This window comes from Carcharhinus amblyrhynchos, chromosome 4 (assembly GCF_965287045.1).
Source record: "Carcharhinus amblyrhynchos chromosome 4, sCarAmb.v2.hapA, whole genome shotgun sequence".
NCBI lineage: Eukaryota > Metazoa > Chordata > Chondrichthyes > Carcharhiniformes > Carcharhinidae > Carcharhinus > Carcharhinus amblyrhynchos.
This window is the reverse complement of record NC_137327.1, coordinates 47,666,405-47,682,345: the sequence shown is the minus strand read 5'-3', so window position 1 is coordinate 47,682,345 and position 15,941 is coordinate 47,666,405. Positions and strand designations below refer to the sequence as shown.

The following is a 15,941-nucleotide window of genomic DNA, read 5'->3' as shown; positions in this document are numbered from 1 at the left end:
TGAAAAATGTACCCCTGTCCAGGTAAATGCTTTTTTTTCCACTTTGGTGTTTGTCATATTAGTCAAGTCATATGTGATGCATAAATTCAATATATATTGAACTACTAGATTTTAATGCTGTTATTTAACAGTTATGGTACATCCCTAAGTTTTTTCTCCTTAACATATTAAAATAAAATTTTACCAGAGGTAGGCTTTCTAAAGTCTGTGTCAACGTGCATTGGCAGAAATAGGGCTGGGGAACCCACCATGGGGGAGTGGTCTTTACCAAAACTGGAAAATGCCACATATAGAAATTGCTTTCCTGCTTCAGAGAAAAGTAACTCTTAACTCCTGCACCATTGCAGTGACTCAGAGGGTATCAGCCTGCTACTGATGTATAGAAACTGACAGGAAGTTGTTTAGTCTGCAGACACTGTCGACATTGGCTTAATTTTTGAATTTGGCAGCATTGGAAAGATCAGTGCAGGGCTTCTCTGTGACAACATCAGGACATCTTAATACGTTTTGTTTTAAATGAACCCTTGATATGGTGTGCCTGAATTTTTAAAAAGTTGACCTTTATTCTGCCCACAGTCTTGCTCCTAGAAAATTAAGTTCATCGTTCGGTAAGCCGGATGTGCTAAAGTCACCTTCAGAGGAGAAAACAATGAAACCAGGTCCTGGAGAAAGAAGTATTTTCAAGTAAGTCAGAGCTGTGTCAAGACTTGATTGTTAAATTTGGATGTCGATGTTTAGTATATAAAAATTCATTTTGACAAAAGTGGAATAAATGAAATAATGGTGGAATTTTAAATATTCACAATTTTATCATCAGTCATATGGACTCCCTGGCATAATTTTCACTGGACGATACCTTGTTTACGATATTATCTCATTGCTAAACTTCTTCCATGGGATGTGGGCATAATGTTTATTGCCCAAAATGTTTATTGCCCAAATCTAATTGCCCTTGAAAAGGTGGTGGTAAGTTGCTGCCTTGTCCCTCTGCGGTCCGTGTGGTGTAAGTGCAGCCACAGTAAATGCTGTTAAGGAGGGAGTTCCAAGATTTTCATCCAATGACAGTGAAGGTCATGATGAGTAGCCCTAGCAAACTCAGCTTCAGTGAGCATGTTATAGCTGAGTAAATGCGGCTCAATAGCACTGCTGCAACTCCTTCCATCACTTTGCTGAAGATTGAGAGTAGACTGATTGGCTGGGTTGGATTTGTCCTGATTTTTGTAGGGAGGACGTACTTGGGGAATTTTCCACATTGCCAGATAGTATTGTAGCTGTACTGGAACAGTCTGACCAGGGGTGAGAGAAGTGCTGGAACACAAGTTTCAAAGTAATATTGCCTAATGTTGTCAGGGCCAATAGATTTTGCAGTATCCAATGCCTTCAGTCATTTCTTGATATCATGTGAAGAAGACTGGCATCTGTGATCAGTCTTCTCTTTTGCACAGATCTCCCAGCTTGATGGTAGGTGTACAGTGGGGGGCTATTATACAATTCTGCTGCTGATGATGGCTCACAGCACCTTATGGATGCCTACTTTTGAGTTGCTAGATCTGTTCAAAGTCCATCCCACTTATTATGGTGGTAGTCCACAATATGATAGAGAGTATCCTGAATATGAAGCTGGGATTTTGTCTCCACAAGGACTATGCATTGATCACTCCTGCTGATACTGTCATGGACGTATGCATCTTGACAGGTAGCCTGTTAAGGATGAGGTCAAGTAGGTTTTTCCCTCTTGTTGGTTCCTTCACCACCTGCCGCAGTCTAACAGCTATCTCCCCTTAGGGCTTGGTCTGAGATGGTACTACTGAGTCATGCTTGGTGATGGATATTGAAGTCCCCCACCCAGAGTAAATTCTGCACCTTTGCCACCCTCAGTGATTCCTCCAAGTGATGCTCAACATGGAGCAGAACTGATTCATCAGCTGAAGTGAACAGTACGTGGTAATAAGCAGGATGTTTTCTTTCTGATGTTTGAGGCTTTGTGGGATGCATAGTCGATGTTGTGGATTCCCAGGTCAACTCCCTCTAGACTGTATATCACTGCTCCCACCTCTGCTGGGTCTGTCCTGTTGGTAGCACGGGATGTACCTCGGGATGGTGATGCTGATATCTAGGATGTTGAAAGGTATGATTCCACAAGTATGATTGTATCAGGCTGTTGTTTGACTAGTCTGTGGGATAGCTCTCTTGATTTTGGCACAAGCCTCCAGATGTTAGTAACTTCCTGGGGGGTTAGCATTGACCAGAAACTTAACTGGGCTGGCCATATAAATACCGTGGCTACAAGAGCAGATCAGAGGCCAGGAATCCTGCACTGAGTAACTCACCTCCTGATTACCCAAAGCCTGTCAACCATCTACAAGGTGGAAGTCAGGAGTATGATGGAATATTCTCCACTTGCCTGGATGAGTGCAGCTCCAATAACACTCAAGAAGCTCAACACCATCCAAAACAAAACAGCCCATTTGATTGGTACCCCTGCCACAAACATGAAATCCCTCAGCACTGATGAACTGTGACAGCCGTGTGTATCATCTACGAGATGCACTGCAGGAACTCGCCAAGGCTCCTTAGGCAGCACTTTCCAAACTCATGAGGACAAGAGCAGCAGGTACCAGGGAACACAACACCTGAAAGTTTTCTTTCAAGTCACTCAACATCCTCATTTGGAAATATATTGCCGATCCTTCAACATGGCTGGGTCAAAATCCTGGAACTCTCTCCCTAACAGCATTGTGGGTGTATCTACTCCTCAGGACCTGCAGTGGTTCCAGAAGATGGCTCACCATCTTCTCAAGGGCATCTAGGGATGGGCAATAAGTGCTGGCCTAACCAGCAATGGCTACACCTATAAATGGGAAAAAAGGAACTTTGTAGGGTCAACGGGCAAGGTTTGCCATTATTGTTTCCAGTGCCTAGGTCAATCCCAGTGAACTGTTTGATTTCATTCCCTTTTGTAGACTTTGTAATGGTTTGATACAACTGAGTAACTTGCTAGGAAGCAAGCACATTGCACTGGGCCTGGAGTCAGATGTAGGTCGGATCAGTTAAGGACAGCAGGTTTCTTTCCGTCAAGGACATTAGTGAACCAGATACGTTTTTAAGGCAATTGACAGTGGTTTCTTGGTCACTGTTAACTTTTAATTCCAGAGTTATTAATTGAATTTAAATTCCCCAGCTGCCATGGTAGGGTTCAAACCCTTGTCTATAGAGCATTAGTCTGAGCCTCTGGATTCCTAGCTCAGCAACATTACCACTACCCCACCGCCTCCCCGATAGTCTTTGTTTCCCTTGCTAACTAAAACTGTAGTAACCTTTCTTTTGGTATTTGTATTGTATGGGTTTTTATTCCAATAATAAATTGTTATACCATGTGCTTAGGGGCCAAAATTTAAAGCTTATCAATTATACAGCAAAATTCCATGAATCATCGGAGGGAATGGTTCTAGTTAGCAGAGATCATTAAGGCTGCACATAACATCTGCTCTGCATGTTGGTAACTTTGTTTGCCAACACTCCTGTAATGCCTTGGTGCCTTTTACTATGTAAAAGGTGCTGTCTAAAAGAAGTTGTTCTTGTGATTTCACACAACCTATTTTATATTCTAATTTACTGTTTAATCTACCACTCTCAGTACTGTACATTCTTATGATTTTTTTCTCCACTTGAATATAGTTCACACTTTAGTGTAGCTTTAAATGTCATCATTACTATGTTAGTATTTTTAAAAGTGGATTCAGTTCTCGAAGAATCCTAAAACTAATCTGACAGTTGACTGATTTCTCTGTCCTTTTACCTTCGACGTATTGTATTTCATGCTACCCTTTCATTGCTATGTATCCACGATACTGACCAACAATCATTTTCATTTTTTTCTTACATTCAATTGTTGATATCACGCAGCATTATACAGATTCTTGACGGCCCCCATGTTGGGCAGTAAAATAAACCGAACAATTTATTTTGAAACAATTATTTTCCTCTGAAATGGAAAGTACTTTGAACAAAAAGTACCTAATTTCCCGTTGAAGTTTTCCTTCCCCTTACTGTATTATGCAGTCAAAAAGTCTGGTAATTTCACATGTATCTCAGTACATAAACTTACAGGAGTTGAAAAATAAATGTCGAGCTCTATGTTGTGCAGTAACTAACAGCATATTTGTCTTCTTTCATAGTCTGGTTGATCAGTGTGAGAGGGATTTTAAGATTGAAGTAATTGGGTGATTGAAGCCTGTCTCAGCAATAGTAAATCTGAGGGAGAGGGCCAGAGGGGACACTGGGGTGAGTCCGAGGATGATCAGTGAGCAGACCAAAGAACAAGATAGGATTAAGGAAGCAGAGTTCTGGAAGAGCTGGAGGTTGCACAGGGTGGAGCTCAAGGAACCAGTATTGGTGAAATCAAGCCTGGAGTGAAAATGATGCAAGTGGAATTACTGATGGTGGTTGGGTGAGATGGGGTTGGAAACATAGAATCATAGAAACCCTGCAGTGCAAAAGGAGGCCATTTGGCCTTTTGAGTCTGCATTGAAAACAATGCCATCCAGGCCCTATGCCCATAACCACATATTTACCCTGCTAATACCTCTAACCTATGCATCCCAGGACACTAAGGGACAATTTAGCATGGCCAATCAACCTAACCCGCACATCTTTGGAAGGAGGCATTGTGGAAATTGGTGACCTTGGTGAAAGGCCAAACTCAGAGCAATGAACTCAGTTCAAGGTTGAATTGAACACTTAGTTTGTGCATTGCCTTCAGCTTGAACAGATAGTCAGGCAGAGGGATTGAATTCAGGATCAAGATGCAGCTTCTAGAGAGATACACACAATGTCTTTGATTTTTCAACATTAAGGGATATAGACTTTTTTCATTCATGAGTTCATGTCAAACAGTGAGATTAATCCAACCCCATCTAGTTGAGAGCAATACCAAGGAAGTAAAATAGATGTTGACAAGTTTTTTGAGCTGATCCTGCACATGCAAATAATATATTGTACATAATGAGGATAAGTGGATTGGGGAGGAAAACAGACAACTGTCACGTTTCCTGTTATGGCAAGGATGAAGATTGAAGTCTTTCCACATAAAACAAAGGTTATTTTGCACTTTGCCAATGAATAGTTGTACAGCTTGTTAAACAAGTAGTGTACAATTGCCACAACAGTAATTGTGACACATATTTCTGGAGTCACATCAGAGCTTTTGTTTAATGTTATAATGGTTAATTCGTTAACTATTTAAAACAAAAATTAAAAAATCTATTGCTTTCCTAGCACCTCCAGTGACTTGTTATTCATGGAAATTGAAGACTTTATGCCTGTATATCCGTCACCATTGTCCTCAATGATATACACTGGCTTCTGGTTAAAGAGCATCTCAATTTTAAAATTCTGATCCTTCTTTTCAAACTCCCCCATATACATATCTCATCCGCTGCTCCTCTGTCATCTCCTCCAGGTCTGCAACCTTCCAAGATCTCTGCACTTCTTTAATTTAGGCCTTTTGAGCATTCCCAATTTTAATTGTACCATGGACAGCCACGTTGGGCCCTAAGCTCTGGAGTTCCCTCCCTAAACTTTCTGCTTCGCTCCATTGCGCTCCTCAAAAGCTTTCTGTTTAATCAAACCTTTAGTCATCTGCTCAATTATCTCTGAATGTGGTTTGGTGTCAAATTTAGTTTGTGAATGCTCATGTGAAGCGCCTTGGAGCATTCTTCAGTGATAAGGGCACAGTATAAACACAGATTGTTGTTGTACTGAAATTGATCCTTTTTCTCAGGGCTGAAGGAATTTCTATTGGCGATAAGCCAGTTCTGAGAAAGTATGCGTAAGTATTGGGTTTGGATTGAAAATTTTAACTGAATGATCTGGACTGGGATTTCTTTGTGATATTTCCTTTCTGCTACAGGTCTGAAGTTCAGAATCAAATTTTATTATAGGCCTGTACAAGCTGTGTGGATGTTGGGGCATTTGAACTGATCCTACTCCATTAGTGTAACTGACTCTCTTAATTGATAGCTGGTCATCTCTTCTTCACAGCTAGAGTTTGTTGGTGCTTCATATCTGATGGATCCAGTGATGATCTCTATGTTGTGTAAGATAAATGACCAGTATTGGGCTTTTGCTTAAAAAAAAAGTTTTGTTGTAATTTAACCATGTTCCAATTCACATTTCAAATTTGGTTGTCAATTGCCCACCTTGAATGAAATGTTGTCAGACTGAATTTCAGTTCCTGTTTTAGCATTTTCTTTAAGAAACTGGAGGTATTTCAGAGATCAGATTGCTGCCCCAATGCATAAGTGTGTTATTTTAAAAATCACAGGCCTATAATAAGTGAAGTATCTTCATCTGGAATGATGCAATGGTGGTTGGGCCATGGTGCTGGGCAGGGGGCGAGTGTTGCTGGTTGTCACCTTACTTTGGAAACTGGAAGATGTTTTCCTTCCATGAGATGAATTTTGAACCACAGTTTGATCCACATTGATTTTGGCTTTTTGGGGCCGTTGGCATCAGAAGTAATAAAGTGGGGACAATGCTTATTTTTTAAAAAATGAAGTATTGATGCAAAGTGCTTTGAATTTTAACGTCCATAAAGATTATGCTATGCTCTGGGAACTGATTGGTTTGCTTAATTGCATGTTTGGTTTGGTGTGCTGTGCTGTGGAATGCCAATTTGCTAAAACTTCAGTTGAGTCCAAACTTGTGGAATGGTTTTGGGAATGCTCAATGTGTGATGCTGAGTTTCCTCTGTAACTCTTTCAGAAATCGCTTTTTAGAAAATCTCGTTGCAACGCAAAGAGACAGGGATTTAAGCAAGTCAAGTTTTCCCAGAGATATTGCCTCCATACCCACAGACCGACCCCCTGATGGTAAGTTATTCTTTTCTGCTCATTTGTATGATGGTAGGAATGAGAGAGGCCATCTTGATATGTCCATCCAGAAGAACCTGCACTCTTCCATGAGTGCGTCAATTTATTACTTATGTGATCCCAGGGTTTATATCTCCATCTTCCAAGCATTGATCAGGCTCTTTTTCCTAGTTTGAGGTTAATCAGAGAGTTAGTTCAGAATCGATGAGTGACTAATGTCACTCAGTTGTCTCTTTTTCACGGTGAAAAGCCAAAGTTTCTCCAGTCTTTCCTCATAACTCAGACAATTGGTGCCAGGACTAGCCTTTGGTCATTTAATGCCTCCTTCATATCTCAGTGACCAGAACTGGCATTGTAGTCAAGATGCAGTCTGAACATCGCACTGCTTAGTTTTATCATAACTTCAATGACTTGAGTTTGACGATTCAGTTCAGTGTACAGTTGACTTTGTTCTTTGGTACTCTGACTTAGTTGTACAAAGAACAAAGAACAACCCAGCATGGGAAACAGGCCCTTCGGCCCAACAAGCCCGCGCTGCCGCATCTTCCTACACCTACCCTGCCCTGTGTGTATGTGAGTGGAACCCCTAATGTAGCCAGATTCAGGGGAAAATAGTGTCAATTTGGTACACCAATCAGCCTAAGAGCACATCTTTGGGGTGTGGGAGGAAACCGGAGCGCCCGGAGGAAACCCTCGCAACCACAGGGAGAATGCGCAAACTCCCACAGACACAGGCCCAAATCCATGTATCTGCACAGATAGTCACTGAGCTGTTGTGGCGCCCGTCTGCTGGTCCAGGATTAAGCACACACAATGACACGAAGTACTAGGCCACTCCCGGAACCTCCAAGAGCAGCCCACGCACGACCCACCATGTGCGTGCCCCTCGTTTGACAACAAGGTGGACCGACACCTGTGGAATAAAAAGACACAACATTGACATGTAATACTACATTTCCAGAGTCGTCCCGAGGCTCTGACCCTATTTAATACCCTCTACTATAACCTTCCATCCTTGTTTCGCTCATGTGTCTATCTAAGTAAACCTTAAACAAGTCCAACATGCCTGCCTCCACCACCCTACTCGGTTGCGCGTTCCATACCCCCACGACCCTCTGCGTGAAAAACCTTCCTCTCGTATCCAAATTATACTTCTCCCCCCTCACCCTTAGATCGTGACCTCTCGTAATAGTTGTCCCCAATCTAGGGAAAAGCCTACCACTGTTGACTCTATCTATTCCCTTCAGTATTTTATACACCTCTATCATATCCCCCCTTAATCTTCGTCTTTCTAAGGAGAAGAGCCCCAGTTTCTCCAACCTTTCCTCGTAACTCAGTCCTTCCATGCCAGGCAGCATCCTGGTAAACCTCCTCTGCACCCTCTCCAGGGTCTCCACGTCCTTCCGGTAGTAAGGTGACCAGAACTGGACGCAGTACTCCAGTTGCGGTCTAACCAACGTTCTGTACAACTGAAGCATTAGACGCCAGCTGTTATACTCTATACTCCTTCCTATAAAGGCTAGCATTCCGTAAGCTTTCTTTACAATCTTCTCTACTTGTGTTGACACCTTCAGAGACTTGTGCACCTGCACTCCCAGGTCCCTCTGTATTTCTATACTCTTAATCGGTCTACCTTTTATCACGGAACTCCTCCCTGCATTATTCCTTCCAAAATGCATCACCTTGCATTTGTCAGGATTAAATTCTATCTGCCATCTATCTGCCCAATATACCAACCTATCTATATCCTGCTGTGTCACCTGACAGTCCTCCTCGGTATCTGCCAATCCTGCCATCTTGGTTGTACACCTCTAGATCTCTATCAAGTTTATACTTAACAATTTCAGTGCCATTCTTATCATCATAGAGTCCCTACAGTGCAGAAGGAGGCCATTCAGACCGTCAAGTCTGTACTGACTCTCCAACAGAGCTATCCACCCAGGCTTTTTCCCTGTAGCCCCACATATTTACCATGGTAATCCCCCTTACCTACACATCTTGAGACACTAAGGGACAATTTAACATAGCCAATCCACCTAACCTGCACATCATTGGACTGTGGGTGAGAACCAGAGCACCCAGAGAAAATCCACACGGACACTGGGAGAATGTGCAAACTCCATACAGTCACCCAAGGCCGGAATTGAACCCGAATCTCTGGAGCTATGAGGCAGCAATGCTAATTACTGTGCCGTTGTACACAAATTTCCTTTTTGTATACAACGTTTTATATATGTATGTATTAAATTCTAACTGCTACTCTCTTGCATCTAACACAAATTTATCACATTATGTAGCTCCTTCTATTCCATTACCTGCCCAGGTTTAGTATCATCTGTACATCAGTTCAGTTGCATTGAGTTTCAGTATCCAGGTCACTGATGTAAATTAGCAATTGTAGTGGCCCCAACACTGAACTCAATAATTCCCTTCACGCTACCTGATATTACCCATTTAACTAGTACCAGTTTATTGATATCTTTCTGCCAGTTTCTTGCCCATATAGAAGCTTTGCTCAGATTTGAGGTTAATTAGCATTTTTTTAACGTGGTACTTTATTAAATGTGTTTTGGAAGTACTTGGTATCACATAGCTTACCAAAGTCAATTTGAGTTGAGGAGACTGATCAGGTAGGTTCTTCCCCATTTGAAGCCATATCAACTGCTGTTTACTAACTGACTGATGTACAGGCAGTCCCTGACTTTACAACATTCAAGCTACAATGAATGACACTTAAAATGTTTAGAAACTAACAATCTGTTTCGACTTTACAACACTGCTTTCATCTTTATGATACCACGCCAGTGAACAGTTGGTTTTTAATCAACTGCTATGTTCCGTTACGTTTCACCTTCCACAATTGCAGGAAGGGCAAATTGCTTCTCAGATACAGTATAGAAGTATCTTTGAAAGTGTAGGCACTATTAGATCATAGGAAATACACTACTGTAAAGCAATTATATTGATGTAAGATCTCACAAACGTTTCACTATTCAGTGTAAAAAGGGTATCGAGCCTTATTTCAGGAATCAATCTCCCATTCATAGCATTGTTCCGATGGAAAAAACTAGTTCCGACGTACAATATTTCGACTTGTGTTGTCACATCCGAGGACTGCCTGTACAGGTAACCCTCAGGTACGCTCCAGATGATTGAAGTAAGATCAGTGGGTCTGTCATGCATTTTCAACACATGGATCATGTTAGTCTCTTTCTGGTTTATTAGTATCCATTCTCCTTTGACTTGTAATGATCATTGGTGCCTTGCTAATCTCCAGGTAAGTCTTTTACAACACCCTGGAATAAATATTATTTAACTTCAGCAATTTATCTGTTTTAAGTCCTTTCATTTTACCTAAGAACTCAGTCATATTTATAGCATATTGATGGCTTACTGTTGCAGTAACAGGCACAAGGCTGCAGGTTTTAGTCCGACCAGTCATGGATTTTTTTTTTTCTCTCTGTTGTGAATAACTGACTGAAATTTTGAAAAAAAAATCCAATAATGAGTGACCTGTACCATCACAAGAGCTTTGAATGTGACTGTGGTTAATTGGACTTACACCCAGGCCTATTCCAATACAGTATGTACAAAGAACAAAGAACAATCCAGCACGGGAAACAGGCCCTTCGACCCAACAAGCCCGCGCCGCCGCATCACCCTACACCTATTCTACCCTGCGTATCTACAATTAGAACCCCTGACTTAGCCAGATTCAGGGGAGAATAGTGTCAATTTGGTAAAACCGATCAGCCTAAGAGCACATCTTTGGGGTGTGGGAGGAAACCGGAGCGCCCGGAGGAAACCCACGCAACCACAGGGAGAATGCACAAACTCCCACAGACACAGGCCCAAATCCATGTATCTGCACAGCTAGCAGTGCTAGTCACCGAGCTGTTGCGGCGCCCGTCTACCGGTCCAGGATCAAGCACACACACCGACATGAAGTACTAGGCCACTCCCGGAACCTCCAGGAGCAGCCCACGCAAGACCCACCGTGTGCATGCCCCTCGTTTGACAATGAGGTGGACCTTCACCTGCGGAGCAAAAAGACAAAAACGTTAATCTTACAAGCCTGCCTTTCCGGTGTCTCCCGAGGTTCTAAACCTTATTCAATAACCCCTACCATAACCCTCCATCCTCGTTTCACTCATGTGCCTATCTAACTGAACCTTAAACGAGTCCAATGTTCCCGCCTCCTCCACCCTACTCGGTAGCGCGTTCCATACCCCCACAACTCTCTGCGTAAAGAACCTTCCTCTCATATCCAAATTGTACCTCTCCCCCCTCACCCTTAAATCATGTCCTCTTGTATTCGTAACCAATCTAGGGAGCAGTCTCTCACTATTGACCCTGTCTATTCCCTTCAGTATCTTATATACCTCTATCATGTCCCCCCTCAATCTCCGTCTTTCCAAAGAGAACAGTCCCAGTTTCTCCAACCTTTCCTCGTAACCCAATCCCTCCATGCCAGGCAACATCCTGGTAAACCTCCTCTGCACCCTTTCCAGAGCCTCCACGTCCCTCCGGTAGTAAGGTGACCAGAACTGGACTCAGTACTCCAAATGCGGTCTAACCAACGTTCTATACAACTGAAGCATTAGACGGCAGCTTTTAAACTCTATACCTCTTCCTATAAAGGCTAGCATTCCATAAGCCTTCCTGACAACATTCTCCACTTGTGTCACAACCTTCATGGATTTGTGAACCTGCACTCCCAGGTCCCTCTGTGTTTCTATACTCCTAATTTGCCTACCTTTAATCACATAGCTCCTCTCTACATTATTCCTTCCAAAATGCATCACCTCGCATTTGTCAGGATTAAATTCCATCTGCCACCTATCTGCCCAATGCACCAACCTATCTATATCCTGTTGTATCACCTGACAATCCACTTCAGTACCCGCCAACCCTGCCATCTTGGTGTCATCAGCAAACTTGCTGATCACACCACCTACGCTCTCTTCCAAGTCATTTATGTAGACTACAAAGAGGAGAGGTCCCAGTACTGAGCCCTGCGGCACACCACTGGTCACTGGCCTCCAGCTGGACAAAGTCCCCTCCACAACTACCCTCTGTCTCCTATTGCCCAGCCAGTTCTCAATCCACCTAGCTACCTGACCCCGTATCCCATGCGCCTTAACCTTTTCTACCAGCCTACCATGAGGGACTTTGTCAAACGCCTTACTGAAATCCATATAGATGACATCAACGGCTTGCCCATTGTCAACCGTTTTTGTCACCTCCTCAAAGAATTCCACCAGATTCGTAAGGCAAGACCTCCCTCTAACAAAGCCATGTTGTGTATCCCCAATCAGACCGCAACGCTCCAAATGCTCATACATCCTACCCCTAAGTACTTTTTCCATTAATTTCCCTACCACCGATGTCAAACTCACCGGCCTATAATTCCCAGGGTTATCCCTACTACCTTTTTTGAACAGCGGTACCACATTTGCCACCCTCCAGTCTTCTGGGACCTCACCTGTGTCCAAAGAAGAGACAAAGATTTGTGCCAGAGGCCCAGCAATTTCATCTTTCACCTCCCTAAGCAGCCTGGGATAAATACCATCAGGCCCCGGAGGGAAGTCGTGTCTGACAAATTTACTGGAGTTCTATGAGGATGTGTCTAGGGCGGTGGATAGAGGAGAGCCGGTGGATGTGGTCTTTCTGGATTTTCAGAAGGCGTTTGATAAGGTACCTCACAAGAGGTTACTGCAGAAGGTCAGAGGACATGGAGTTGGGGGTAGGGTGTTAGCGTGGATAGAGGATTGGTTGTCAAATAGGAGGCAGAGAGTGGGGGTCAATGGGTGCTATTCGGATTGGCGGATGGTGACTAGTGGGGTGCCCCAGGGGTCGGTGCTGGGGCCTCAGCTATTTACCATTTATATAGATGATCTGGAGGAGGGAACCGAGTGTAGGGTGTCGAAATTTGCTGATGACACCAAGATTGGGGGAAAGGCAAATTGTGCGGAGGGTGTGGAGAGTCTGCAGAAGGATCTAGATAGGCTGGGCGAATGGGCCAGGAAATGGCAAATGGAATTTAATGTTGGCAAGTGTGAGGTGGTCCACTTTGGTAGGAAGAATGGTAGGAAGGACTATTACTTACGTGGCGAAAAACTGCAGCAGGCGACGGTGCAGAGGGACCTCGGGGTCCTTGTGCATGAGTCGCAAAAACCCAGCCTGCAGGTGCAGCAGGTGGTCAGGAAGGCGAAGGGGATGCTGGCCTTCATAGCGAGGGGGATTGAATATAAAAGTAGGGAGGTCTTGCTGCAGCTGTATAGGGCATTGGTGAGGCCGCAGCTGGAGTACTGTGTGCAGTTTTGGGCGCCGCACCTGCGCAAGGATATTTTGGCCTTGGAGGGAGTGCAGAGGAGGTTTACTAGGCTGATACCGGAGTTGAGGGGGTTGAGCTATGAGGAGAGGCTGAATAAACTAGGCTTGTACTCGTTAGAGTTTAGAAGAATGAGGGGAGATCTCATTGAGACGTATAAGATGATGAATGGGATGGATAGGATAGAGGTGGAAAGACTCTTCCCGCTCAAAAAAGACAGTAGGACTAGGGGGCACAGCCTCAAGATAAAGGGGGGGCGGTTCAGAACGGAGTTGAGGAGGAACTTCTTCACTCAAAGGGTGGTGAATCTCTGGAATTCTCTGCCCGTTGAAGTGGTGGAGGCTGCCTCGCTAAATATTTTTAAGAAGCGGGTTGATGGGTTTTTGATAAGAGAGGGGATTAAGGGTTATGGGGAGAGGGCGGGAAAGTGGAACTGAGCCACGACAGATCAGCCATGATCTTATTGAATGGCGGGGCAGGCTCGAAGGGCCAGATGGCCTACTCCTGCTCCTATTTCTTATGTTCTTATGTTCTTATGTTTATCCGTCCTTACGCTACCTAAAAGCCCTAGCACTTCCTCCCTCGTAATAGATATTTCCTGCAGCTGATCCTCAGCTCCCTCTAACAGACCGCACGATTCCGAACCCCTCTCCTTCGTGAATACCGACGCAAAGTATTCATTCAGGAGCTCCCCCATTCCCTCCGACTCAATACATAACTCCCCGCTTTTGTCCCTAAGAGGACCAATTTTCCCTCTAACTACTCTCTTGCTCCTAATATAGGAATAAAATGCCTTTGGATTCTCCTTAATCCTACCAGCCAAAGCCATTTCATGCCCTCTCTTCTCCCTTCTAATTCCCCTTTTTAGCTCCCTCCTACTCTCTCTATATTCCTCCAGCGCACTCTCCGTACCCAGTCGTTTCGACCTAACATACGCCTCCCTCTTCTTCCTGACCAAGTCTTCGATACCCCCTGTAATCCACGGCTCTCTAATCCTACCTTTCCCATCCTTCCTCTTAACCGGAACATACCTCCCCTGCAACCATTTCATTTTGCCTTTAAAAGCCTCCCACTTGCCAACCGTGGACTTGCCAGCTAACAGTCCTTCCCAATCAGTGTCCTGCAGCTCCCTCCTAATCCTGCTATAGCTCGCCTTTCCCCAGTTCAGCACACTCCCGTTCGGCTGGCACTCGTCCCTTTCCATTTTTATCCTAAAGTAGACGGACTTGTGTGAGGCACTGCACCATCCAATGTCCTAAATCAAAGAAAAACTTTGGGATTGGGTGTTGATTGAGCATGTGACATTCTGAACATTTAGGTGCGTACGTTTTATAAGTTTCTTTGAAATTCCATAGGAGAAAGTGATACAGTTTGTGACAGTTTGCACTATGCTCATCCACTAGAGCCTGGGTGGGCTTGTGGTTGGTATGGATTTGAAAGCAAATGGCCTCATAGAGTCATATAGGTTTACAGCGTGGAAACAGGCCCTTCGTTCCAACTTGTCCATGCCGCCCTTTTTTTTTAAAAACCCTTAAGCTAATCCCAATTGCCCCATGGGTATATCCCTCTATACCCATCGTACCCATGTAATTATCTAAATGCTTTTTAAAAGACAAAATTGTACCCGCCTCGAATACTACCTCTGGCAACTTGTCCCAGACACTCACCACTCTCTGCAAAAAAATTGCCCCTCTGGACACTTTTGTATCTCTCCCCTCTCACCTTAAACCCATGCCTCTAGTTTTCGACTCCCCTACCTCTGTACTGTAGGGATTCTATGATTATAATGTGGTAGAAATTCAGCTGGCAAAAAAGACTTGTATTTATAAAATGCTTTTCATGATCGCCAGATGTCTCAAAGTGCTTTCCAGCCAATTAAATACTTTTTGAAGTGTAGTCATTTTAGTAATTTAGGAAATGCAAAAGCCAATATGTGCATCACAAAATCTCCAAAAAATAGCAAATAATAATGATCAGATAGCCTGTTTTTTTGTGATGTTGATGAGCAGATAAATATTAATCGTGGCACCTGGGATAAACCGCCTGCCCCTCTTTGAAATAATGCCACAAGACATTTACATCTACTCAAGCAAGCAGCTGGGACTTCTGTTTAACATCTGTGAGTGCAGCACTCCCTCAGTACTGAACTGAAGTGTCAGCTTTAATTTCAGTACTCACGCCCGAGAGTTGGATTTGAACAAGGAGCCTTGTATCTCAGGCGAGAGTTGCTACCAACTGAGCTCCAGCTGACACTTTAACTGGGTGTTTGTGGCAAGGCCAGTTTCAGATTTCACTTGTACGATTAGGGGAGGTGGCAGAGGAAGATTAAGTGATTTCCTACACCATGATGCTGAAAAAAACCCATTGGCCATCCTGCCTTCTATGACCAACAGCCTGTTATTGCCTACCAATTAGGTTCCCCCGATAAGGCACTGAAGGGAGAATCAATACCCATGGAAACCCGTGTACAAAGTTGATGATGGGTAGCTGCCTATTTTCTCTTATCCTGTCTGTTCTGTAGAATCCTCTTTAACCTACTAGGGCTAAAACTTCACAGTTGATGAGCACAAAATTCCCAGCAAGATAAAAATATTAAAGAAAAAGTCAAAAACCATTGATAATTTCATTAGCATAAAATAATTGAATGTTTTCTGCAGGAACTAATCGCCACAAGAACAGGTTGAGGCAAATTGGGTAGACGCATTTAAGAGATTCTGGATAAACATATGAGGCAG

The 15,941-nt window shown here is 43.6% G+C and overlaps 1 protein-coding gene across 5 annotated transcripts in view; it reads left to right on the top strand.

Annotated features, from left to right (window-relative positions):
* Positions 1-15,941, top strand: part of fhod1 (formin homology 2 domain containing 1) — a 329,870-nt gene that overhangs the window by 268,069 nt on the left and 45,860 nt on the right. For 4 of the 5 annotated variants that reach the window (XM_080187106.1, XM_080187105.1, XM_080187103.1 and 1 more), the window contains 3 exons: positions 577-684; positions 5,783-5,830; positions 6,766-6,872. In XM_080187106.1, the coding sequence (XP_080043232.1) occupies positions 577-684; positions 5,783-5,830; positions 6,766-6,872 (263 nt within the window). The remainder of the gene's footprint in view (positions 1-576; positions 685-5,782; positions 5,831-6,765; positions 6,873-15,941) is intronic. The other variant, XM_080187104.1, reaches the window with a different exon arrangement.